Raw genomic sequence first — 27394 nt, forward strand, 5'->3', positions numbered from 1 at the left:
ATTTGCCGTCATTAAGCCTTATGCTAATAGAATAGAATAGAGTAGAATAGAATACAAGAGAATGATATTTTAGAATATCTAAAATGTCTTCACCAATACTAAGCAAGACTCATAATCATGTTCAGTACTTCAGTTTGAGGATATTTTACATTTACTACACAGCTGACACCAATAGTGTGGATGTGCAGATCATGGTATAAATTATTTGTGTGATTCAGACTTAGCAAATCGCATTGTGCAGAAATAATGAATACTAATCACTATCATCAGTCATAACAATCAAATTGCAAATGCCTGTTCTGTACAACTGCTTTGTACAACAGCTGCTGACAAACGCTGTGAGCTGCCCAGCGATGAGGCAGGGATCATCTGGGACAGTATCTGCTTTGCTTTCCTGCTGCTGCAGAGACGAGTCTTCATGAGCTATTACTTCCTCCATGTGGTGGCTGACATCAGAGCGTCACAGATCCTTGCGTCCAGGTAGAGAACTGAGGCTGATCCAGACCACTTCGTAGCACCTGTGTAACCAAGAACATTACAAGTGCAAGTAACCTAGCAGTCTCTACCAAACTGGTACTAGTTTCTCTGAGGGTAACTGATGCTAGTTTGGGCTTCATCTGATTATCCAAATTGTTTGAATGCATTGTCTGTGTCAAATGTTCTCATGCAGAGTATGAATGCATGCCCATTTATTCCGACTCCTGTGCAGATCATGTGCACACATTAGTGGTGCACACATGACCAGGAGAAAGTTGAATAGATCTTTTTAATATCAATTATTTTTCCTATTAAGCAAGGCTGTCATGATTCAAGTCAATAAGATGTATGCTGAAAATGAATAAACCCCATTATCCAGATGGTCAGACTTTCAATATAAAAAAGAGAAAAAGCACTTCAGATCGGCAGAAATACCTGTCAGTCAAGTCTTAAAAATTCCATTTTACTGAAAGTGAATTTTGAGTTTGGGCAAAGTTTAGGGTCTGTGTGCCTCTGCAGATTTTTGTGTTGAAAATGCTCAGAGCCTTATTTTCAGAACAGTTATTGCTATGGTTACAAAACTCTTCCACATTACTTCATTATTCATTATTGTTAATTGTAATTTACAATTTTTAAAATACTATTGTTGTATATTTGCTTCATTTGAGAGATGTCCTGTCAGTCACTATCAACATGAAGGTATAGTCAGTACAGGGAACAGGGCTGTTAACAGCCATATCATGGAAAGTACATTTTAGATGTAATGACATCCCTGCAGATGAGGCAGTCCATTATGGTAACATGGAGCCATGTGATTGAATGGGAGATATACTTTAGCCAGAGGTTGCATCAGAGTGACATGAACAAATGCCCTGTTCACACAGTAGAGTTTCCAAAGTGTAATGGATGTTCATGTCATTTATGGTAATCTCTCAGTGTTAGATCATAAAGGACTGGTTGAGTGAATTTCTCCTCCATCACTGATGTAAAATCTGCCTCATCTTGATTTTATATAGTTGATGAGAGATAAATTTTGTTGACCAGTGCAGCGTTCTTCCAAAACTTTACATTTTTTAACTCAAAGCACTGTCAGCACAGTGGAAATGAGGAGGGGTTTGCAGTGAGAATGCTTCTGGACGCAGGCAGTTTTTTGTTTACACAAATAAAGAGTTAATGATACAAACTTTATAGTTATGTTAAAGTTGCAATCAGTGCATCTGTTGAGGATATATATGTGTATGAAGTTTAAATACTAATCGACATGTGTTTATTGATTAGTTAGTTATTGGTGTATCTTTGTGTTTCAGGGGGGCAGAGCTGTTCCAAGCCACTATAGTGAAGGCAGTGAGAGCCAGACTGGAAGAGGAGAGTAAATCTGTGGAGCAGCTGAAGCGACAGTGAGTGATTTTTTTTTTTAATACTGAATTTACTCATATGTAGTGTATTTAGGTAAACCAGCAGAATTATATATTCAATTTACAACTTTCCTGTTTACATGCTTAAACAAGAAGGAGCTTGCCCGTCTACAGTTTGTCCAGAACTCTGCTGCCAGGCTCCTGACCCGCACAAACAGGAGAACCCACATCACTCCCATCCTTAAATCTCTCCACTGGCTCCCTGTTCTATATCGTCTTCATTTCAAAATTCTTGTGCTAACTTTCCGGGCCCTACATGGCCAGGCCCCTGCATACATTGCTTCCCTGATCCAGCCCTACAGCTCGACTCGTAGCTCGAGTTCTTCAGGACAGCACCTGCTGATGGTTCCACGGACCTGTTTTAGCACACGCGGTGACAGGTCTTTTAAAGCTGTGGCACCACGTCTATGGAATGACTGCCTCTACACCTACGGTCCATGGGACTCTGTAGAGAGCTTTAAGAAACACCTCAAACCCTCCTGTCAAAAGGCTTTTAGTCTCCCACCTGACCCAGGACCTCCACAGACTGATTACACTCTATGTATTCAGCATAACGTACTCCAGTGTCTCCCCCCCCAGTCTCTCTATATCTCTATCGCTCTCTCTCTTTTCTCCTCCTTTCTTACTCTCCTCTCTCTCTTTAACCCAACTGGTCAAGCAGACAGCCATCCTTCAGGAGTCTGGGTCTGCTCGAGGTTTCTGCCCCGTTAAAGGGAAGTTTTCCTCGCCGCTGTCACCAATCACAAGTGTTTGCCTCCTGAAGGATTCTGTTGGGTCTCTGTAAACTTAATTTGTTCTGATTTGAATTGATAAAGCACTTTGTGACTCTGTCTGTGAAAAGTGCTCTATAAATAAAATTTACTTTACTTTACTTTACTTACTTCCCAAGACAATAATTTACAGAACATTGCACTCAATAAATAGGATATTTGGTTGGAAAAAGAATGACTTCAAAAAAACTTAAAATATTAAAAAACTAAAATAATTGAAAATTTGAAGATTCATTTACAAAATTAGATTAAAAAAATTAACGAAATATGAATATAATATATAATAAAGATGCAATAGGATATTAAATTTAGACTCAGGGTTTCAGTGTAAATTGTAGTGAGTGTGTATTATGTTTTTAAAATTCTCTTCTACAGCTCCCTTAAATAATAACTTTAGTATCTGTTGGCCAGAAACAATATTGATCAGATGATTTTAAATATGGATTTGTGAATTCCTCTCAAGTACTGAAAAGAAACAAAACCACAGTTTTATATTTTAGAACTTATAATGATTTTCCATGTTGTCTGATGCATTTTTTGGATTTGGTTGGTGTTTTTGATCACCGTGAAGCTTTGGATTACTTTGGACTACTGTCTGTTTCACAATTTTAAGTCTCTCAAATGAAAGTGATTAAATTCAACAGGCCTAATTAAGTCCAGAAGTAAGTAAATATGACAAATTCAGAAGTAATCCCTGGCCCAATCCGTAGTGTTTACGGGAAGCCAACTCTGAGTATATCATACTACATGAAGTCAGTGTATTTCCACAACTTAATAGTTATCTCAGGAGTTACTCATAAGCTCTTATAGTATCCGCTTCTTCTCCCTAATGAGCACTTCACTGTTGCAACGTACACTAATTTCCATATGAAGCCTGTGGATGTTTATGATCAGTCTGTTAGGTCATCACTGATGTTCTCCCATGTCGATACCTTGCATCTCTTCACCATCTCTATGATCTAATCAGGATGGAGCGCATTAAGGTGAGGCAGCAGAAGTTTAAGAGGGGCAAAGAGAGGATGCTGAGCATGACGCAGGAATCTGGAGAAGGACCGACCCTCATCCAGCCCGATGATGATGACGATGACGGTATGATTAAGACTGATAATGACTTGTGGTACATGTGAAACAGGTCTTCATATAAAAGCAGCCATAAATGTTAAAACAGAATACAGCTTTGTGTAATAATATGTATTTATTAGTATCTGACTTATAAGAGCAGCCTCATAAAATTATTAATTTTGTCATGAAATGTTGCACTGATGTATTTGTGAAATTTTAGGAGCACAGCGAACGAAAGCCAAGACCAAAAAAAAGCAGTGGTGGAGGCCGTGGGTTGACCATGCTTCCAGTAGGTTGACCCCCCAACCTCTTTTATATTCTCTTCCTCCACTCTAATTGGCCCTTGTGTCCTTGACCAGAATGCTGAGGATTCCCTTGCTGGTACAGGGCTCTGAAGGCACCAGTGGAGCAGTTTCTCCATTCAAACTGTAGTCTTTTTCTGTCTCTGTTTAAGGGGCCCTTGTTACATGTAGAAACTGTGTTTGAAGAGGCACTTGACTTTCAAAATACTCCATAAAACTGTCTGTTTTGGTACAGAGGAGGGTTACCTTAAATAGACACAATGAGACGATGTGCAAAGAGAAAATGACGACATGTTTGGTTGGATGATTGTACTTGACGTTGTTTAAAACACAATCATCTGTTTCACCTAAAGGGCCCACGGCAGAGAATCGCTCTGTGATAAAACATTTTCATGCAAAGACATGAATTGACTCACCTTTATTCTCAGTACTGGAATAAAGGATAAAGGATTAATTCATTCTTTGCCAGCAGACATGATCAACCAACAGGTGTTACCCAGGATGAAAAACAGTTTGAGTTGGTTAAAAAAAAGATCAAGTATGTAAACAAACAAAGAAAAAATGACAGTCTCTTTTTGCTAAATGAAAGTATAGTAGTTCTGTCTGAGTCGATACAGTGGTTGCCTGTTTGGCTTGAACTCATGTCTCATATCTTACTCCACCCCCACATGACATTTTCAAATTATTTCTCCATTTTATCTCTTGTCATTTGATGTTTCATCTCCATATCCCAGCATCCTCCCTCATCTCCCACCCACCGTGGTTCTGTTCAAGGACATAAGCCAGCCTTGTCTATGCCATTGCTTTTGACACTTAACTAGTCTGGAGTGACTTTATCTTAAAGGCATCTGTGCTACTGGAATAAGAGTCTATATTTAAAGGCATTCCTTACTATGGTGCTTTGTGCTCATATTCATAGCAGTTTTACTAACATCTTATTGTGTCATATAATCTCTGCATTTCTTTTTTTCCTCTATCGCTGTGATTTTTTTATGAACGTGTAAATTCAGTTTAGTCTTTACTACGTAATGAATGTTTAATTCCTTTTAAGAGTTTTGGGTTGCCAAATATTTCCTGTGTCTTTTACAGCAAGGGAACGCTCCATGAGCCTAATTATGATTCTATGAAAGCAATTACCCTTTATGTCACTGAATATAACTATAGTTACCTCTGCCCTTCAGTGGTTAGAAGTGGAGACTATTATTTGTTTGAAACTGACAGTGAAGAAGAAGAGGAGGAGGAAGAGAAAAAAGATGAGGAGCCGCCCAAAGAAGTCGGCATTTCAGGTGATTAAGAAGTAGCTCATTTTCCAAAGTGCTTCAGGGTAAAGTACTTTTCATCTACTTTCTCTCACACTAATTTAATTTCTTTGTAAGGAAGTTTAAGTTAACAAAATAATATTTATTTAAATACTGGAACTTGGTGTCAGTTTTTAAATTTTGTCTTTATACATTTTGCATTGCATTTCACACTGAAATATTGTAGTCTTAAGTCACAAAATATAATAAATAAATTGTTTATGTTGTTTTCAAGTTTATCAAGTATATCACTGTATTTCTTGTATGTCCTTGTCTGATCTGAATTTAGGATCTTATGGTAAATTGTTGGGCGGGCGGGCAGGTGGGGGTATAATACCAGAATTCTGTCCATCCAGATTTTTGTCCTCCCATTACTCCAAGACTGTTCACCCGATGCTTTTCAAATTTTACACACATGTTCTTTACATGTGCCTTTCTCCCACTTCTTGCTTTTTTTGTTCATATTTTTGAAAAGTTTTTGAAAAGATTGAAAGTTAAGACTCCAATTAATCCCTGGGTAGGAGCAAGAGAGGCAAAGAATTGTGTGACCAGATGGTGGTATTAGTAAGCTCTACTTTTTCACTTGTTTGCTGTAATTGTTTTCGTCTCGTATTGCTGCACTTATACATAAGATTTAAAACTGACCTTCAATTAGAATCTTTTTTTTTTTTTAATTAAAAAAATAAAAATAAAATGATAATACATAAATCTTAAATCATAAATCTGTGTCCTGGGCTATGAAACTCTTTTCTTTTCACTGTTTGCTGACACAGTTAACCTTTGATTGTTCCTAACAGTATAAAATCATTTTTTACTAATCCTCTCTAATCCTCTCTCCTCTTTGAAGCGAGCTATTGGGAAGTTTGTCTCTGCTGTTCTGGCTTTGCCCAAGTCTATCATAAAGCTGCCTAAAACTGTGCTACAGTATGTAGTAAAGGCAGGCAAGGTATTAACCCCTTACTCATCACCTGAGCTGACATCACAGCATGCCTGTTGGCTCACAAACAAAATGCCTTTCCAGCTCATGTTTGGTGTTCGTTTTGATATAGTTAACTGATACTAATCAGAAAGACAGCATGGATAATGCATGAAGAAAGGAGAGAGAGTAACACACAGTGAATGTTGCTCCTCTCTGTGGTGTTGGCTGGCTGCATGATCTGAAATAATTTGCATGAACTTCTGTTTTCTATCTGTTTTAAGTTATTTGTGTAATGTCCTCAAAGAGCCAGACAAGTCTGTAGTTTTGGTGGAAGGGGAAGCATTGTTTTTTTTTCTAAGAGGTAGTTGTGTTTTCTGTTATGTTTAAGGGACAGTGCTTGTGGTTGCTCTTCAGTGCAAAGGCTATGATTCAACACAGACTATTCTCTCAGTAAACATTGCTACATTGATTTGTTACCTCATAGGCTAGATATTATGTTGTCAAATACTATTCAGCTAACATAGACATTAAGAAAACAGTACTATGAATTGTGTTACTTGCAGCATGAATAAATATACAACAATATACCTACAATTATACAAGATACAAGAAAATAAAAGTAATATGTCAGGTTTCAAGTTTCTCAGACACATGCAAACGACATGAGGAAGTTTATGGAAATGCTGCTGACTATAATATTTATGACCTGTAATTCATGGACTAGAATATGGAAAACTGCATTTAATGTGTTTTTAAATTTTTTGTTTCCTGTATTTTCTGTATTCTTTGTTACTGCTCATATTAGCTCCCCTGCTGCTTACTCAAACTGTTTCCCTCTGCTCGACAGTTTCTTTACCATGCCTGGATCACAGACCCTAAATCTGCACTGAGGGCACGAAGTAAAGAGAAACGCAAATTTTGGAAGAAATACACCAAGGGAGTTAGGCACAGGAAAAATAAGAAAGAAGGTAAGAAGAGCTAGACTTTTCTCAATGAACATGACATGAAAAAATAAGTGAATGACAATTAATTTTGCACTTCAGAAGGCCATGTGACCATAGATCTTGGTGAGCTGTTGGAAGGACAACATAAAGAAGACGAGAACAAAAAGTCTGCTGGTCCAGGTCAGGTGCTCTGAGAGGATTTTAATGTAAAATGCATAGAGAAATATAATGGAAATACAATTAGTGCTATAAGTTCAGAACATCAGTGCTTTGTAAGTATTCCTAGGATGAGCATTTAACAGTAAATTGATGTGAGCTTGTAGGAACTAAAGGAAGGGCAGGCAGTGACAGACAGGAAAGCCCGGCTCCAAAGGGCCATTGTGTCTCCAGGTCACTTTCTTTCTTTGAGTTTATGAAAAAACAACACTGCCTGATTCTTAATTCAGAACCTGTTAGTCAGTCAGTGTCGGTTAAATACAACTTTCCACTCACAGGAAGTGAGTAACAAACTGCAAATTCATACTTTAAAAGCAGAATAACTGTTGATCAGGTTTAATAATTTAGTCATATTAAGCAAAACATCATCCTGATACGCAAAGAGTTACATTCGCGAAAGTGTGATTATAAAATTGTGATGGAAATTTTAAGACATAAAAATCACTGTCATGTTCTCTCTCTCAGACAACATCATCAAGAGGGTGTTAACATCATTAAGTTCACCTGGGTCCTGTTCCAGACAACGGTAGACAGTTTCACTAAGTGGATGAATGAGATGTGCAGGGAGTACATCGACATCTCCACTGTTCTGCGTATAGAGCGCTGCATGTTGACCAGGGAGGTCAAAAAGGTACAGCAACTTCCACAATTAGTGTTTGACATGTAAATGAATATGTAAATAATCCCTCAAATAAGACATTTTAAAGTTATTCATAAAGAAAATTGGGTCAGTAGAACATTTATTTGATAAATTCTCCTATTTCAGGGTAATGTACCAACCAGAGAGAGCATCCACATTTACTACCAGAAGGCAATGAAGCTAAACATATCCAGGCAATCTAGTCTGGATCAGCTCAGTGAGGAGGAGTCTGCTTCAGGCTCCAGTAGGGTCAGAAGGAGGCGAGGAGGCTACCGAATGGAGAGTCAGGACTCTACAGCCTCCAGAGACAGCATATCCAGGTACACAAAGAGGGGAAGTGAACTTAACCTCACTTATCATTTTCCTCGTTTGAAATTTTACATACAAAATTTTACAATTTTTCACAGCACATAAAGACGTTAAAACCTAAAGCAGGACTAATTAAAGCTGCAGGAGGCTGTCAACACACCAACATTTACAAACACACACCTTCCTTCTGCAGTCCAAATCAAAAGAATAAATATAAATACAGATAATCACTGACACAGCCCTGTGATGAACTAGCGACATGTCCAGGGTCTACCCCACCTAAACTCCATGAGAGCTGCGATAGGGTCCAGTACCCCGCAACCCTATCGAGGATTTAGTCATATGCAAAATTAGTTAATAAATGAATGATCACTGACAGTTTCATGCCTCAATGGCAAACAAAAGTCAAAATATAACCTTTACAGGAAGACATGACAATCCCATGTTAAACCCCCTTCTCTGAAGCCACCTGAGCCAAAATCTTGTGCCATGAGATAGATTTTCTCTAGCCTATAAACAGAGTCCCACTTGGACCACTTGAGAACCTCTTGAACTAAAATATTCTGAAAAGTAATTATGGAATACAGTGGCTGAACAACGTTTTTGGACACCCCATGCATCTGTGATAAATTGCATAAAGAATCGCATTCTCTAAACCCACATGCTCTGTACTACATGTGTACTGTTCTGTTGAGGTCAAAACTGGATGTTTCAGCAAGAAAATGCCCCTTGAAACACATCCAGGGTATATGACATGTTTTAGAATTTAGTTGTGCTATTTTTCTTGTTAACAAGGACCAAAAAAAATCATTCAACATTCAAGACCTTCATTTGTCCTCAGGGGGCAATTGTTTCTGCCACAGTATCAATTAAAAGAGCAACAATTTGACAGCAACAAACAGCAATGACAAAAGAAAATGAGACACAAGATGATAATCACATAAAAATTGGTGGTGCAATGAAAACAGTTAAATAAAATGTAAACTACTGGTAATGCTACCTGTGCTGTACAGAGTTGAGCACAGAGATGGCCGAGGGTATGAAGGAGAATGGGTATCTATTAGTTTTGATTGATGTTTGTCTGAGGTGGGAGTCAGAGGGCAGGAACTTACATTCAGAGTGCAGAAGGTGAGTGCTGTCAGATATGATGCATTTTGCCTTCTTTGACACCTGGTAACTGTACAGTTCTGAAAGAGATTTTTGCTGAGTACCAATGATTTAACTGCTGACATTTTCATTTTCTTTTATTTGTGTCTGTCTCATGCAGTCACACCTTTTAACACAGAAGATTTTTCTGCAAATATTTCATGATAGTATTTGAGATTGTGTAAATTTTAAGGTTGTCCAAAACCTTTTTTCAGCCGCTGTATTTCCCCCAGTGATATCAAAAAACAAAAATACACACTTAAGCTTTAACTGCCACTAAAATGTAAAATTGACTAATGAAGAAAATAAGATGATTAATAATAGCATTAATGAAGACATTTTAACTCATCCTCTGGTAGGGCTGGATGATATGTATGGAAGTAAATCATATCACAATAATTTTTTTCATATCAGACGATATCGATTTGTATCCGATATAAATCAAATCACTATTTTTTTCAAGCTTAAATTTTCCATTACTCATAAGTTAGTTGTGACGACATCAGAGGGTTATTTTTGATTTATGTATGATTTATTTTCTGTCAGAGGTTGAACATGACAGATGTGCTGTAGAACATTATACAACTGTTTCATATAAATAAAACAGGCACATATATTTAAAACTAAACTAAAAGTCTGACCAGCAGGTAAAAGCTTTCAAGTTTTAAAAGAGAACACAAACACAACAGACCATCTTCACGAAACAATGCCGGGGATGTATTTTCGTAACTGCCATAACTGGCATAAACCGAAAGTGAAACTTAACATGCTTTGAATGTGTGATTCCTGGCTTCTATGCCGCACCCTACTTTTCAGTAACCCGGTCACCTGAGTTCTCAGTCAAATTTTCTCCCAAGGGGACACTCATTGTCTCCCACTGCAGCCCAGACATTAGCTTGTATGCTGCAGCTGGCTCTTATGCCTGTGCTGTGTGCATCAACCTAACTTGCCATGGCTCTAGCGTGATTGGTTTGATGCGGCGCTACGTAATTATGATTGGCTCTTCTTATGTCTGCCAAAATATGGACGACTGAATTCTATTGAAATTGTTTCGAGCATGTCTCGTATTTCTATTGAGGAAGTTATTTCACGATATATATTGTTATCGTTTTATCGCCCAGCCCTATCCTCTGGTTTTCTTCATCACTGAGCCATTTCATCCTCATCGCTGGCTGCATTTATATGGTCATATTACAAGGAAACCAGTCCATTCTGCTCAGTTTTCATATTGTTTGTTCACACTGTTGTGTAAATGGTTATATTCCACCATGTGTCTTTGTGCTGTGTAACCTAACGTCATCTGTCTAATCACTCACCATCCCATCTGTCACTTTCACCATCTCTCAGTGGCTACACTGAGGCCACCATGCTGTTTTCTCGCCAATCTACCTTGGATGAACTGGATGGGATGCCAGAGTGCATTCCCAAAACCAGCGAGCGGGCCAGGCCCAAACTGCGAAAGATGTATGGTCTGGATGTGTCCAATTCATCAATGGACAGTGGGAGCAGCTTTGTGTCCAGGTGCCTGGTCTCTTCATCATCCATATACAAACCACAAGATGCTGACATGCACAGTCATTCAATATGACTTGTATTCATGTCTCTTTGTCTTCCTGTGTGCCAACTAAAAAGCAGTATTTCTCCTTTTAAAAATGTCAGTTGCTTTATTTTCAACTTCATTTTGTGCTTTTCTGCATGATTTAAAAAACATGACAACTTGAAAATGTCATGTCCTTCAAGTTGTCACCCATTAACATCTAGATTTTACATTATAAATACTGAGGCTCAGCTGTATTTCTGATGAACGTTAGATTATAGCAGATTTCTTCACCTAATGTTTCTTCAATTCGTTGAGGATGATTTTGTTTTGTTTATTCTTAAATTGAATACCCCTGTTCTGAAATTTTAAGGAACATCTATGGTCTGAACAGATGATTGCTTGAATTCACCAACTCACAGTCATATACATATACATATACAAACATAAGAACTTATTGTACCTCATCTTTATATTATCAGTCCTACTAAAAATGTAATAAAATTTTTTTAAATGTAATTTTCTATTGCTCTTTTGTTTTTTACGTTCTATGATAACCTGAAATATGATTTCTGTCTTTTATGGGTTGGATTTACAAATTCTGAGAACAATGTAGAAATAACTCTATTGTTATTAACACTACTATGTTAACAAGTCGTGTTGCATACAATGATCCTGTGAAGATAGTGTTTTGTTTACTTGTAGATTGAATATACTTGTTCTGAAATTTTAAGAAAAACTTGTTTTCATGCTGTTTTTGTCCCACACAGTGAAGCCACCCAGTGTGTCACCCTCTTCTCCAGACAAGGCACCACAGACACCATAGAAGAGGTAGAGGATGAGCATGATCAAAGTGAGGATAAGCAACAGATCCCCTGGGAATCCCAGCAGCTGGATGAAAGTGAGGGGGTGGAGGGCGGCCCATGGAGTGATGGAGAGCCCAGGGAGACAGAGGAGGAAGAGGAGGTTGAGGGGCCAGAGATGTTGGAGAAAGAGGAGGGTGAGGAGGGACTACAAGTAACAGAGGACCAGGAGAGTGAAAGGGCCCTCTGGGGGTCATTTGGCCCCGATGAGGGCCCCTCCCTGAGGGCTGAGGAGGCAGAGTTTGGACCTTCAATTCAGGAGAAGGACTTTACTACTGAAAGTGAAGATGGTGGAGGACAACAGGACTATATGCAGACTGAGGGGGGAGTCGGGCCTCTTTACACCCCTGACACAGATGCTTCTAAAACCTCAGACGCTGACGTACCTCCCAGCTATAGCAAGGCCGTCAGCTTTGACCGTCTGGAAGTCAGCGATGATGAGAGTGACAGCGATAGGAAGAGGATGATGGCTATGACCCCTGACAGCCGCTCAGACAGCAGGTCAGACCTGGTGATGCCGTCTATGACGACTGAGCTGACGGCCAGCGAACTGCTGCTCAACAAGTACGTTGGAAAGACACTGAAGCTACTGAGAACAAAAAAAAAGAAAACAATGACAACAGATGAACAGTGACAATAGGCAGGGTCAGAATTGGGGGGAAGAAATGCTGAACATCATGTAAAACAGGAAGAAAGAAACAAATGTCATAGGTCCACAGCTGATCCCCATTTGTAGGTGTGTTTTATTCAAGGAGTTTGACATGTTTTTTTCATCTCATGCATCTAAACACCTGAGTGGAAATGCTGAAAAAAAAGAGAGAAATACTGCAAAAATCTATGCATGGGACAGGTGGAAACGGTACTTATTACATCCATCAGCTCAGATAGTATGTTAATGTATAACTGGCAAATGTTTGCACTAATATGATTAAGAAGCAGCTCTTCAAGGCCAGTGGATGTACAGTGTATGAATTAGCATTTTCTTTTGCAAATTTTCAGACATTTTGTTAAAATGTGTCAAAAGTCATTATATTAAGACAACTATCTCTTTATATCTGAACAAGTTTTCTACTTTTTCCCATTATGATTTTTTGGTGGCCTGTCTGCAATATATATTTGCTCCATAATACAGTTAGATTGACATGTACATGTATGTTTGTATTTACAGCGATTGTACATTAGATATTTCTCAGAGTAGTAGTCATATTCATACTCTTATCCCTTTCTCATTTCAGAATGTTTTATGATGAGGAGCTGGACCAGTCAGACAAATTCTACCAAAATCAGCCCCTCATCCTCCAGCTCTGCTACGCTCTCTATAACATGCTGGTTGCCCACTCAGAGATGGTGTGCTACCTGGTCATCATCATCAACCACATGGTATCTGCTTCCTGTGTCACTCTGGTTCTTCCTATCACCATCTTCCTCTGGGCCATGTTGTCGGTGCCCCGGCCCAGCAAACGTTACTGGATGACTGCCATTGTCTATACTGAGGTACAGATAAAACAGTCATTCATGTACAGTACAGGTAATGTTCTGGTACGTCATTTCTCTGTATTTACTCTTGGCTAACACTCAGATTGCTTATCCCACAGGTCACCATTGTCATCAAGTACTTCTTCCAGTTTGGGTTCTTCCCCTTCCACAAACAGAGTCTAGAAAAAAATAAACCATATCACCCTCCAAACATCATCGGTGTGGAGAAGAAGGATGGTTATGTCCACTATGACCTAGTCCAGTTACTGGCACTGTTCTTCCATAGATCCATCCTGAAGGTAAACTTAGACTATGGGCAAAGCTATAAAACTGCAACGCTGTGATACGGCTGTATGCTAGACAGACATGCTGCAGAGTTACTCTCTTTATAAATGTTTTCTCCTGATATCATTATTAATATTCTCCCTAAATTGGCTTGCAATGAGCCCCAAAATTGCAGTAATTACTTTATGTCCATGGTCTTGACAGGTGCACATTTACTCAGTTGTAGGGCTAGAAATAGATAATTAATATGTAATATTTCATTTCACGCAGATGATTTATGCTTATATGATCAGTGAGGAATATTTGTCATTCAGCCCATAACATAACAAACAGGAAAACATCCTGTATGTTTTGCACTTTTCCAAGTTTATCATTAAACAAGCAACTCTAGAGTGCACTATAAATGCACTATGGGTCAAAATAGTGTCTCCTATTCAACTATACTTGAAATACCTGCATAAAATCTAGTGTTTAGCTAATTTCTCCATTTCTAGTGCCATGGTCTGTGGGATGATGATGACTCTAAAGTAAAGAAAGAACCACCACCTCCTCCAGAGGAGTCAGAGGACGAGACAAAAGACAGAGAGGACAGTGAAAAGGAGTCTGAACCCGCATCCTCGTTAGTTCGTGAGAGGAGAGGATCCACTCACACCTTGAGATCCATAACCTTTGGGACATCCATAGACTCAGGACACGTCCAGGTGCAATACCCACAACCGCAGACCTACCAGCGTCGCAAAAGCTCTAGTGGAGGATCTCATATTTCTCAGCGATCTCTGCACTCTTCTGCCAGGTCAAAGAGAGGTAAAGATATCTCATTTATTTTAATATTTCCCAGACTCAGCGATCATGCCGGAATAATGACTCAGAAACTCTCAAGACTTGTTTTACAAAACACAATTTCTTGTGGTCTGCAGCCCTGACCGTTGAATGGGGTTTTTGTTTACGCCTCCCAGACTGTATTGGTAACTTAGTGCCTTGCTACAGCTCATTTACTTCTCAAAATGTGAATTATTTCCGCAGGAAGTACCACTTCCCGCAACAGCAGTCACAAAGATGGCAGTGAAGCCAGTGTTCATCAGAAAACACGCAAACAGATGATCATGGAGAAGCTAAGGGAGCAGTTCTACAAAGGGAAAGCTTTTGTCATAAAACGGTATGATGTCTGTGCCTCGTAAAACTGAGATAATTTTGTTTTTATGCCTGACAGAGACAGCCATGGCATCCCATTCTTTTGAATGCAATATCAGAATCAGAATACTTTGTTAATCCCAGGGGGAAATTATTGGGTGTTAAAGTCACTCCATACAAGTAGCAGGAAAGAAGTTATCAATACAACAGAAAAAGAAAGTAAAAAAAAAAAAAAAAAAAAAAAAAATATATATATATATATATATATATATATATATATATATATATATATGTGTATATATATATATATATATATGTGTGTGTGTGTGTGTGTGTGTGTGTGTGTGTGTGTGTGTGTGTGTGTGTGTGTGCGTGTGTGTTTGATGTTTGAAAGTAAAGGATTAGATTCCTCTTAATGATACATGAGCTTCACTGAAAACATGGTTGGGGAAATTTTAGAGGGAGGTGGCTCTAAAATATTGACATTAAACTACTCTGGCCATGCAGTTTTGTTTTATCTTCATCATCATGGATCAAGCATAAAATTAGGGTGTTATGGAAAAAGGATGAGTCAGGGATAAAGATACCAGCATGTATGAACCAAAGCACTCTGGAATACAATAGTGTAGTACTACTATTATTAGGATTCTTTGTCCACACATTGTCTTATCTGTGTTGTTATTATTCATAATGTTTCTAATGAGAATATTGTTTTTTAAAAAAGATAGATGGAGATAGATGAAAAGGAATTTACTAGGGAAAACCTTTTTCCACCTAACTGCAAAATAAAAAAAAAAACATCTACCTTTTCACATGTTCTTCTTTAATGTGGCTCTAATACTCCATTGTACCAAAGTTATTAAGTAAGAAGAGAGAAGTGTTGAAATAAGAAGTGAGCAATAATGGAGGGAGTGCTGTGGAAAACCATATCTGTGGTCCATCAGCTATAACCTTTCAGATGCCTAAATTTAGATCTTTAATTACAGCATTACCATCCGGCCAGTCTGTGTCATTTTTGTAAGTGCTGCAATAGAGCAGCAAAACATTTTATTGTTCTAAATATAATCATAATGGAGCAAGTAGTTTCTGAGATATTACATCTAGACTGGTAACTGAAAACATACTGAGAGGATAATTCAGTCAGTTTTCACAAAATCAAAGTTCTGTCTAAGCTAACATGTCAGTACCTGTCTGTATTAGTGGGTTATACAACATAATAACAATGGTTTTTTTTTTCTTTTCTTTTTTCTTTTTAAATTCTCGCTTTACTTAGGTTTATGGAGATCTACCTTCCCATGCGGCAGTTCTTCTATAACTTGATCCATCCAGAGTACAGCGCAGTCACAGACGTCTATGTGCTGATGTTCCTTGCAGACACAGTTGACTTCATCATCATTGTGTTTGGATTTTGGGCATTTGGTGTAGGTTTCATTATTAAATATAAACAAAAATCAGTGTCAATGAGCCTGTTTACGTAACCATAAAAGTTAGATAAATGGAAGTAATTAGATAATTGTAATAATCAGATCTAACACATCTGCATACACCTAAGAAATGCGATGAATAACCCTGGTTTAGACGCTCCAATCCATTATCAGATTTCTGTCGGAGTATGTACGTACGTAGTGATGGTAGACTCAAACTTTTTGTCTTCCCCTCATGTTTGACTACGAAACTTCTGTTTCTTACTATTTTAATTGTGTTTACACATGTGCAGACATATAAGAAGTAAATAAATCAGATTAGTCTGTATACATGCAGGGAGGCATCGGAGTATTGGGGAGAAATCCAGGTGTGTTTATCTGATTTCTCATGTTGTTATCTGATAAAACATCAGATTATCCTGTTTACATGGTCACTTGAATAATCTAAAAACTCCAGAAATTGGATAATGATCAGAGTACTGGTGTGCATGTAAAATGACTCATTATAAAGGGATCAGTTTACACATTTACATATACATCCCTTTCATAGTCCTATTTCCTTTGTTATTGTTGCATATTTCCTTTAGAAACATTCAGCTGCAGACATCACTTCATCCCTGTCGGAGGATCAGGTGCCAGGACCCTTCCTGGTCATGGTCTTGATCCAGTTTGGCACAATGGTAGTGGACCGGGCCCTCTACCTGAGAAAGTCTGTTATGGGCAAAGTGATCTTCCAGGTCATTCTGGTCTTTGGTATCCATTTCTGGATGTTCTTCATCCTGCCAGGAGTCACAGACATGTAAGAATCTGATATTTTTATTAGATTCTCTTATGTCAATAAATGTCCAAATTAATTTGAATTTAATTAAGTCTAAATAAGGCTTTTAATATTTGTTATTAAGTTGGCACGGTAGTGCATGTTTAGCATTGTTGCTTCATAGCTGGAAGGTCCTGGGTTTTATCCCAGCACTGGCCTGTGGGGCCTTCCTGTGTGGAGTTTCTATGTTTTCCCCATGTTTGTGTGGCTACTCTCTGCATACCCCAGCTTCCTCTTTCCACCCATTAACCATAATACGTTTACTAGTTAATCTAAATCTAAATCACCCCTGTGAATGTGAGAGTAAATGGTTGTTCATTTGTATATGTCGGCCCTGCAATGACATGTACGGAGTGTAACCTGTTTTCATGTGTTGGCAGCTGGGATTGGTTTGGTTTGGTTTATTTTTATTAGCTTACCGGCCGATAGGCTGTAGCTATTGTCGTCATACGGCGTCCAGTGTCGTCGTTGTCGTCTGTCGTCGTCTGTCGTCGTCTGTCGTCGTCTGTCGTCGTCTGTCGTCGTCTGTCGTCGTCTGTCGTCGTCTGTCGTCGTCTGTCGTCGTCTGTCGTCTGTCATCTGTTACAAAACTTTCAATCGTCTTCTTCTCCGAAATTACAATTCCGATTGACTTCAAACTTAGTATACAGCTTCTTTATGATGATGTCAACAAAAGTTAGTGAAATTATTTGGATCCGGATCTGATTCTGGATTTGGTGCAACTTTGAAAAATTTCCCCATTATAACAGATAGGAAGTGGATCAATGCAATAAGTCAGTAAATATAAATGATATCAAGTTGAAATTTCTACAGTACAGCCCTGATGGGGAGATGACCAAAACATAATGACCACACGCTGATCAGGATCTTCTTCTGGATCCGGGAACTTACAGAAAATTTAACATGGGCTGTTATGGGGAAAATTTTCAATCGTCTTTTTCTCCGAAACTACTGTTCTGATTGACTTCAAACTTGGTGTACAGCTTCATTATGATGATGTCAACACAAGGTATTGAAATTATTTCGATCCGTACCTGATTCTGGATTTGGTGTGACTTTGAAAAATTTTCCCATTATAACACATAGGAAGTGGATTGATACAATAAATCAGTAAGTATCAATGATATCAAGTTGGAATTTGAATTTTTTACAGATCTGATTGGAATATGACCAAAACATGGGCTATTTCTGTAATATAATAAATACACATAACTGGGTGATAATAAATGGCATCTGGATACATTTCTCAAAGCTTTTAATTTGACCGGTAAGCTACAGGGCTGTTGGTCCTGTTTTTTTGGAATATCAACATTTAAAACCAAAAAACAAGAAATAAAAACAAAGGAGAAAAAAAAGCATATTTCGAAAAGAAGCGGGATGAAGTGCAACTTATATACTCCTGCCCCGTTACTCCATCTTTTTCTGCTGGCCGAAAAGTCCCATGGAAGCTCCACAAAATAAATCTCAAAAAATAGTACACATATCAAAAACAAACGCTGTCCAAGCCTCCAGACAAAACACATATTATACATGTCTACATACAATATACAATAGGACCATAATTACACAATATCGTACTCCCCACATAGAATATAATATCATATTTCATAGCAGCATTCTTAAAGCTCTCCATTACTCCACATATCGTCAGCTTCCTGATAAAACCTGCTATGTGACTTTTGGCAAATTTTACAGGAGAAACAAAAAACTGTTTATATAACAGGAAACTGTGAAATATGGCAAAAAAAATATCTGTTCCTTTAATGTTGGTACTTATGATGGAATGTCAACAACTTTCACAGGAGACTGAAATTTGAAGCTATAATAGGGGAGATAGCAGGTTTTTATTCCCAACCAAAAATGTCACTTAGCAGGTTTTATCAGGAAGCCGACGATATTATATATTACACTATATACATTGTATATCATAATACATTATTCATAATCATATAATACACATTATATACATTATATAATAGTACATTATACAATGTTACAACAGTATTGTAAAATAATTATGTGTTCATTATATAATGATACACATTACATACATTATTTAATATAATACATCTTAATTAATACTTTCATCATATCTTCTTAACACATTGGCTTTGATCATTTTTTTAATGTAAATGTTTAGTATCCACAGCCGAATAGTCTCTGGCAGAGGACTTAAGTGTCTTGGAAAATGAATGAATGAATGTTTGTTTATGAATGTTATTTATTTCTCAACTCTTTTGTCTAATACTAGGAAAATGGTGCAAAATATAAACAAAATATATTCCTCAGTATCTTGATAATCTTTGGTGTTTGAGAGGTGTAAGCTGTTTTGAGGTTTTAAAAAATGTTAAATATTTTATATTTATTTACTAACTGTTTCTCTTTTTCCTCTTCATAGGCGTTTCAGTGATAACACAGTTGCTCAGATGTGGTATTTTGTCAAGTGCATCTACTTGGGCTGTCGGCCTATCAGATCCGCTGTGGTTATCCTACTCGTGTGTTGGGAAATTTTCTCACAAAGAGCTACAATTATGTCAACCTTTTCCTGTTTCAAGGGTGAGTTATGATGAGAAACTATCATTTCTTCCAGCTGGCCAAACAGGTCCAAGGCTCCTGAGATGTGAGGATCTGAAAAAGCTGCTGTTAGACAAGAAAAAAGGAATTGTTATTGGAGTCATCACTCAAAATATGTGAATACTGAAGATGAAGATTTTGTTAAGAAGATGAAAAGTTTTGTTACTAACATTTTTAAAATAAGTCTTTGTTTGTTGAAGAGGGTGGAAGCAACAATATACATATACGTTAAATACTGTACTAGAGTTTTTACTTTTATTCCCTACATTTCAACACAAATATCCTCACATTTTGCTTTTAATTTAATAAATTTATTGGTCTAATGTCATAATGTATAAAATTAAGTGGAATTATGTCTTTAGTGGACACCTGCAAATAAATGAGATTGTGTATACAAAGAGTAGATTGCTTCCATGAAATCTGTGTAGTTTCTACAGTTGCTCAGAACAGTCTTCCACCTGTTTTTATTATACCCTCACCCACCTCTGAGGGTATATACAGTAGATATAGCAGGAATTCCGTCCATCCGTCTGTCTGTCTGTCTGAGGTTTTTGTCCAACCTATTTCTCTGACACTTTTCTCTGATTCTTTATATCTGCCTTTCTCTTAATTTTTCTTTTTTGCATTTTTTTTTTTACACATTTTTGAACTGTTTGTCAAAAGATTGACAATTAAGACTCAAAATGAATACCTGGGTAGGCAGGGTATCGGTGAGGAGGAAGTGTTGTGCGACCGGTTAGGGGTACGAGTAAGCTCTGCTTCCTTTTTCACTTGTTTTTCTCTTTTGTAGAGGGTGGCATTCATATTACATCCCTATCACCTTCTGTGTTCGAGTATGGACCAAGGTTCATATCTCCTTAACAAGTCTAGATTTTGAGCTTTAGAGATCACTGTCGGGTCTTGTATCAGACCTTTTTCCCACATTTTGTTAGCACTGTGTCAGTGCTGTAGGTAGACCTTACTTCCCCCGTATCACTATGGAATATGGTTAAAAGTTATCTGTGATCTTTGGCTTGTTTTTGGGTGGTGCTGAGCACAGGATGCTGTGATGTATTTGCAAAATAGTGATAAGAGAGAAGTTATTTTGGTAGAACACTTAGTGGAGTTTAAGGAAGTGCGTCATGGTATTAAAAATCTAAAAGTATAAAAAGATGCTTTTCTTTGTCTAAACTTGGTATATTCACAAAGCAGTTGCAGCTCCAAGGTGGTTAATCTTTTATGCAGTGAAGCGGACGTTCAAAGTCCAAAAATTTTTGCCCAAATCACCCTTTTTCTGGTAGAGTATTTCCACCAAGCCTCACTAGGGTCATTGTACAGGGTTCACTGTGGGGTGAGGGTGAGGTGAAGACACAACAGGGTCATATTTGATGTTACTGGTTGATGTCACGAATCCTGCTGGCCTACTAGATGACTGTCCTGGAGTAAATCCTAATTTTTAGTCCTTTATTGAGCCTAGGACAGCTGAGACAGGTGTTCTGTTTTTCCAGTTTCCGCCTGGTACCATTCCTGACTGAGCTGCGAGCTGTGATGGACTGGGTTTGGACGGACACTTCGTTGTCTCTGTCGAGTTGGATCTGTGTGGAGGACATCTACGCTCACATCTTCATCCTCAAATGCTGGAGAGAATCTGAGAAGGTGTGTGTCAGTGTACCTTAACTTCAGTATGAGGAAAATCATCTTAAAAGCCAAATTCTGTCATGTTGGAATATTTTCTAAAATTTCCTTTTTTTTTTTTTTTACTGAAAAATTCCTCGTGTTTTTCCTTTGTGAATTATTATGATTAAACTCAGACGTGCACTGGCTGAGAGCAAATTTTATGGCCTGCCAGTTTCTTTGTTCTCTGTCTCACTGTAGTAAATAATTCACCGCTGTGGTGTTTCCCTGCTCTGCTGTCAAGTGTGTCCTGTACTGAAAGTGTTCCATTTTTAAACATACAGGATGTCCAGGGCCAATTAATTGTTTGCATGTGCACAAATGGCCCTGCCATTGCAAAGAAAAAAAAGTCATACTATTTTATGTCAGCAGAAATGACCATCCAGCTGTCCCTCCTCTTAACCCTGCAGAGGTACCCCCAGCCACGAGGCCAGAAGAAGAAAAAGGTGGTAAAATACGGCATGGGAGGGATGATCGTAGTCCTGCTGATCTGTATCGTCTGGTTCCCACTGCTCTTCATGTCCCTTGTCAAGTCTGTGGCTGGAGTGGTCAACGCACCATTGGACGTGTCTTTTGAGATTACCCTTGCTGGCTTTCAGGTCTGAACCGTGTTTCATTTATTGAGCTACTGGCACCAGAACAAGCATGTAAAAAGCTAAAGAAAAGAAATAAGAGCAGGGCCAGGCACACGCTGTTTACTTCACCTGTGTGGAATTTCTTGCTTTTCATTTTGCTGTCCATGTTAAAGTTTTGTAAATCAGACGCTTTCATTATAGGTTACATGGCTGTAAGATTTCACTTTAATATTTGGGGTCCTTTATGAAACACTTAACACTTAAGACCTGGAAGTTCTATTTTTTTTGCTGTCTTCAAAGTATATGTTTCTCTTTATTTGACCTTTCCCAAGTGATTTATCACCATTTGCTAAAATATTATTTTCTGCATTTTACATTTCTCGGTGAAAATCAGGTATTTTTTCTATCAGTCACTGATCATGTAGATATTTATAAAAGCTCAGTGTCAAATCAAAAGATATTAGATTGAATTGGTCTTTTTGTGGAACCTCAACTAAAATGACACTGTGTCACTAACACTGTGGTCAGAGAAAAGTAAAGAAAAAGTGACTTTATCAGCAAAATACATCATTAACATCATGTAAAAATATGCATCTACAACCACTGACATTTGTCACACTACATGGGTTTTACTGGTGTATCAATGTTGCAGAAGACGACAGTGTTTCCACGTTCACTAGAGTCTCTGAGCGTCCAAACGGTTCATATCTGATGATGATGATGATGATGAAAAGCTGAGACATTGCATTTTACCAGAATTATAGAAATGTATTGATAAGATTAGTGGTCCAGAAGTTATTAAACATTGTAGATCAGGACATGCTTCTGGTTGCTGGCAGCTGTTTAGGTTCTTAAATATAGAAATAGAGGTGATGTGAGTTGAGAAAGTGTAGCAATAAAAATTTTAACAAAATGAAAAATTAATAAATAAATAATCAAGTGACTTTGTAATTCTAAAGCTGGTTTCATTAAAGCAATGGGGACATTTTGAAACCAGATTCACATTTCACTGATTATTTTTTCATTTTCCCTCTCTTCGCTCATCAGTCTTTATTCACCTCATGAAGATGCTGTTTATTTTGTTAGAATGAAAGTAACAAAAAATGATAATTGTTATTGATAAAAATGCTCAAAAATGAAAAATGAAGGAAATTACACATGCAAATTGAAAATTAAATTTAGTTACTTTCAGCCCTCCATAGACATCAAATGAAAGTTCAGCTAATGAAGTTTAAGCCATTCTGCACTGCTTTCAAATATTTCTTTTGTCATTTAATTTTGTCCTTCCAGAGTTCACAGACTTTCACACACCTTCCATTTTGGCCATGACTGATTAAAACATTGATCAAATCTTTTACACATTTAGGTGAATTCTTTATTAAAATATTTTTTTATCATTACCGTGAGGATAAAAATAAGCTTAAAATAAAAACAATAAAGATAAGTTTAAAGATTCATTTCGATAATGAAAGGGAATCTACTATAATATAAACATTTTAACAGGATGACTCAAGATTTATTGACAGTTATAAAAAGAAATAGATATGCACACAACATGCTCAAACGTGTTTGTAAATTATTTTTTTCTCTTGTCACAGCCCATCTTCACCATGAGTGCCCAGCAGAAGCAACTGCACAATGTGACACCAGAGGAGTACCATACATTTGTAATGAATTATACCAAGGATGTAAGTACGACACACAGCACAAGATGTCAGCTATTGTTGACTATGACCTGTTCTTAGTTCCTTATTTTTCACCTCTTCGGTTCCTCAGTTCCTTGATTCTCGGTAGTGACCCACAAATTGACCTCTGTGCGCCATCCTCAAGGATGTCTAAACTTTCTTAAATGCACATCGAGGGCCGAAGATCAAGGATCGAGGAGGTTGGCAAAATGAGCTTTGATCGAGGATACACTTGTCTGTCCTCGATTAACCCTATGAAACCATTTGTATCATATTTTAGTCAATAAACAACTGTTAATTACAGATGCTTTTATTTCTCTGACTAAGAAAAATGCCACATTTTTACAGCAGTTATTTCTTCATCTCTGGTAAATTAATTTGTTCTTAGATAATGCAGATGTAAAAACGGGACTGTAAAGTGGCTGGATGGATGGATGGATGGGTGTGTGGATGGATGAATGGATGGATGGATTTTTATCACAGGAATAAAAATCACAGAATGTTTGAATATAAAATATAATATAATGTAAAATGAGAGTGTAAAAAGTGAGAGTGTAATGATAAAAATGACAATGACGACTCAATCTGACTCAGGCTTCTAGTAAAGCTTTAGAAAAACCAGATGAATTATTACAGGTCATATTCCAAAAAGCTGTTCAAGGTCTCTGTGGGTTAAACCTTGACAGTATTGCAGAGGTTGGACCTGTGATGCATAAAAGAGGCGTGACACACATCTGGAGTATACAAGTATACAAACCATGGTAGGACCAGGACTTTAAAATTGAAATTTTCTTATTTAAAATGATAAAATGCATGATCAAAAGTGTTAAATTAGCAACTGTATGACATCTCTACGTTGCCAACTGACACATGATGCAATGTTGTGTAAAAGTTAATCATATCATTTACATGGACACTCATCTGACAGAGATCATAAAATACTGCAGTTAATTTCAACTAAATAACAGACAGCTGCTCCACATGTCATATTTATTTACTCATATTTGTTTATGTTGTTAAATGTCTGATGCATCAGCCCCTCTCTCTTTGAGTTCTCAACTCAGATCTCTGGTGGGAGGGTGAGGAGTAGAGGAGCTACAACTTGAGAACTGGGAAGATATGACATGAGATATGATAAATATGGCAGATCTTAGTCACTTAGTTCACACTTGTAAATAAGATGAGTGGAGATTGCAGATAGTATCATCATGAGTTATTCTCCAGGAACCACAGATATCAGATTATGAAGTGGAGGTATTTTACTGCATGACTGACAAGCTGATAGTCACACAGTGCAGTGTTAAAAGTAACACCAGTTTCAACATTAAAATGTTAAAATGAATAAAACATTCAAATAAATTATTTAAAAATAAAGACAGAACCATTGAGAAAGATCAGCTTGGCCAACAACAGATGTAAAATCAGACTTTCTGAATCATTAAAATCATCATCAGGGTCCATGAAGGTCTGCACACAGCCCAATACTTGCATGGACCACCTCAATCCAATCACAAATGATCACATTTTGGCATTTTAGATGTTGTATCTGTAATAAATGGTTCTGTGAGACTGTTCTGATCTGTTCTCTGTTGTTAGGAAGCCCTGCAGTGGCTGGAGGGCTACATGCCAGAGGACCTGATCATCGCTGAGCTGAAAGGCAACTCCAACTCTCTGTGGACGATCAGTCCACCCAGCAGGAAGAACCTGATAGACATGTTGGCCACTGAAGATGAGGACTTCCCCATCACTGTGTCCTGGTCGGTTCAAAGGTAAAGAAAAAAAGAGGGTATTGATACATGTTCTGTCATCAGTGGTTATGTGCACAGAGCCATATAGTGTGTTTTAGTGTACGTAGGTACATATGTAGGACTGTTGTTATGCTATGATGAGTAATATCAGTTGGAATACAGGATCTCATTGGGCACACAGAAACTCACAGAAATAAAAGACCATCTGTAAACATCTCCTTCTACACAAACTTTCATTAGAACCCATAGGATCAGTTTTTAGAAACTGAAAAATAATATAATATATAAAAATAAAGAAAAAATTTACTTTTTGCATGAAAACCCAAGCTTACTGTACACCTGCTTTTATTCACTCTATTTAATAATATGTTCATGGGCAAAGTCTCAAATTGTGCAAACAGCGGTGATATCAGTTTAAAATGTATTAAACTTCTTTACAGGGCATGGCTAACATAAAAGTTCAGGATTTAAATAATGATCCAGTCTTTGTGCATCACAGCTACTTTCTTTGGTGCATCTTGCTGGTATCAGATCAAACTGCTTTAATTCTTTGCAGCGCAGATTCAACAAACTAATGGAAACATTCCTGAGGTTTTGTTTCATATTGACAAAATTACATCACACAGTTGCTTCAGATTTGTCGGCTGCACATCCATGATGCAAACCTTCATTTCCACCAGATCCAAAACTGATTAAATGTTTGTATTAACTGGTAAGCAGAATAGATGTACCTAATAAAGTGGCCAGAGAGTGGAGGTTAAAGGTCTGATGTGTGTACTTTCTTCTCGTAGAGCTTAAACTACAAATGATTGATAGTAGAAATCATACTTAATTTCTGTGTGCTTTTTCTCTGTATGTGCTCAAAGAGACCCTAGTCTTGGTGCAAAAGCTGAAACAGCATCTGGAAAACGAGTAACACCTCTGGACCCAAAAACAAAGAAGGAGCTCATCATGCTTCTCAACGGGACAGGACAGGAGACAGGACTAACAAGTGTGTAAGTATAGTGTCTTAGTGTCATCGCCAGACGACTGAGTGAAACTATTTTAACTCAGGTTGTTGTTTTAAGATGCCACTTTCATTCTCTGGCTGTCTCAAATACAAATAGAAAACCACTGGAAGTGTTAGTGAAATTATGTATTATTTAATTTATTCTTGATGAAGAGTAGTTAATCCAGCTTCATAGGACTTTTGTGTGGTTTAGTGACTAGGTTAGTAAATCTGTAAAAGCACAAATTGTCACATTTCACCTCACTGATAATATCATAGATTGAAGACTGATGCAGCCACCCATTGTTTTCACCTTACAGTTTGGAGTGGGTTATTAATTTTCATGTCTCCTTGTGTCCTTGGTCTGGTCTTTGTTGATTGGTTTCCTATTAAATATTGTGCACAGTTCAGTTGAAATTGTACCAATATATTAATATTATATATTCATAAACAGTGATACATATTTTTTAAACATTACTTTCAACCTTATTTTAAACCTGAGTCATGACCACAAAATCTTCACCCCCCCACCCCCAAAAAACAGTCACACACATTATTTTGTTTGACTGCCTTCAACCTTGATTATAGGATGCATTTGCTGTCTTTATGTCACACATGATTTATGCAATGTCACAATAGATTCTGCCACATTTATTTCCACCCATAGTTTATTAAATTTGTCACCAAGGTCTTGTTTGGGAGAGTGTTCTCCATCACATCCCAAACATTCTCAATGGGGTTCAGGTCTGGAGTTTGTGGTAGTGAATCCATGTGTGAAATGATGTCCCCATGCTCCTTGAACCACTCTTTCACAATCTGATCCTGATGAATCCTGGTATTGTCACCTTGGAATATATGTCTGTATATACCCTTTTGATAATAATCTCTTTCAGAACCTGTGCTTGTTCCTCACCCTCACTCAGTCCTTAAATGCTCTGGATGGTGACGAACTTCAAATAATCTGTAAATCTGTAAATGCTTTTGATGCTGAAAAAGTTTGCTGCTTTAAATACATATTAATAGCAACATTTATTAGCTTTAGAGAAGCTGGAAGTTGTAAATGCTTCAAATAACCCTGGGCTAGCTGTTGTGCTGCTTTATTAGCTATGCTAATCACCTCCTGCCTTCTGGTCGTGTATT

General features: G+C 37.6%; 1 protein-coding gene across 1 annotated transcript in view; it reads left to right on the top strand.

Annotated features, from left to right (window-relative positions):
* Positions 1-27394, top strand: part of piezo2b (piezo-type mechanosensitive ion channel component 2b) — a 98555-nt gene that overhangs the window by 65943 nt on the left and 5218 nt on the right. The window contains 26 exon segments of the mRNA XM_030161253.1: positions 324-480; positions 1785-1874; positions 3630-3751; positions 3945-4013; positions 5208-5290; positions 5292-5312; positions 7091-7211; positions 7287-7367; positions 7869-7886; positions 7889-8034; positions 8170-8363; positions 10846-11019; positions 11806-12462; positions 13134-13392; positions 13494-13673; positions 14154-14463; positions 14683-14815; positions 16064-16211; positions 16802-17013; positions 19430-19482; positions 19485-19587; positions 21093-21240; positions 21669-21857; positions 23432-23521; positions 25115-25287; positions 26133-26261. Of these exon segments, the coding sequence (XP_030017113.1) occupies positions 324-480; positions 1785-1874; positions 3630-3751; positions 3945-4013; positions 5208-5290; positions 5292-5312; positions 7091-7211; positions 7287-7367; positions 7869-7886; positions 7889-8034; positions 8170-8363; positions 10846-11019; positions 11806-12462; positions 13134-13392; positions 13494-13673; positions 14154-14463; positions 14683-14815; positions 16064-16211; positions 16802-17013; positions 19430-19482; positions 19485-19587; positions 21093-21240; positions 21669-21857; positions 23432-23521; positions 25115-25287; positions 26133-26261 (4060 nt within the window).

Source organism: Sphaeramia orbicularis, chromosome 17 (assembly GCF_902148855.1).
Source record: "Sphaeramia orbicularis chromosome 17, fSphaOr1.1, whole genome shotgun sequence".
In the NCBI taxonomy this organism is placed as follows: domain Eukaryota; kingdom Metazoa; phylum Chordata; class Actinopteri; order Kurtiformes; family Apogonidae; genus Sphaeramia; species Sphaeramia orbicularis.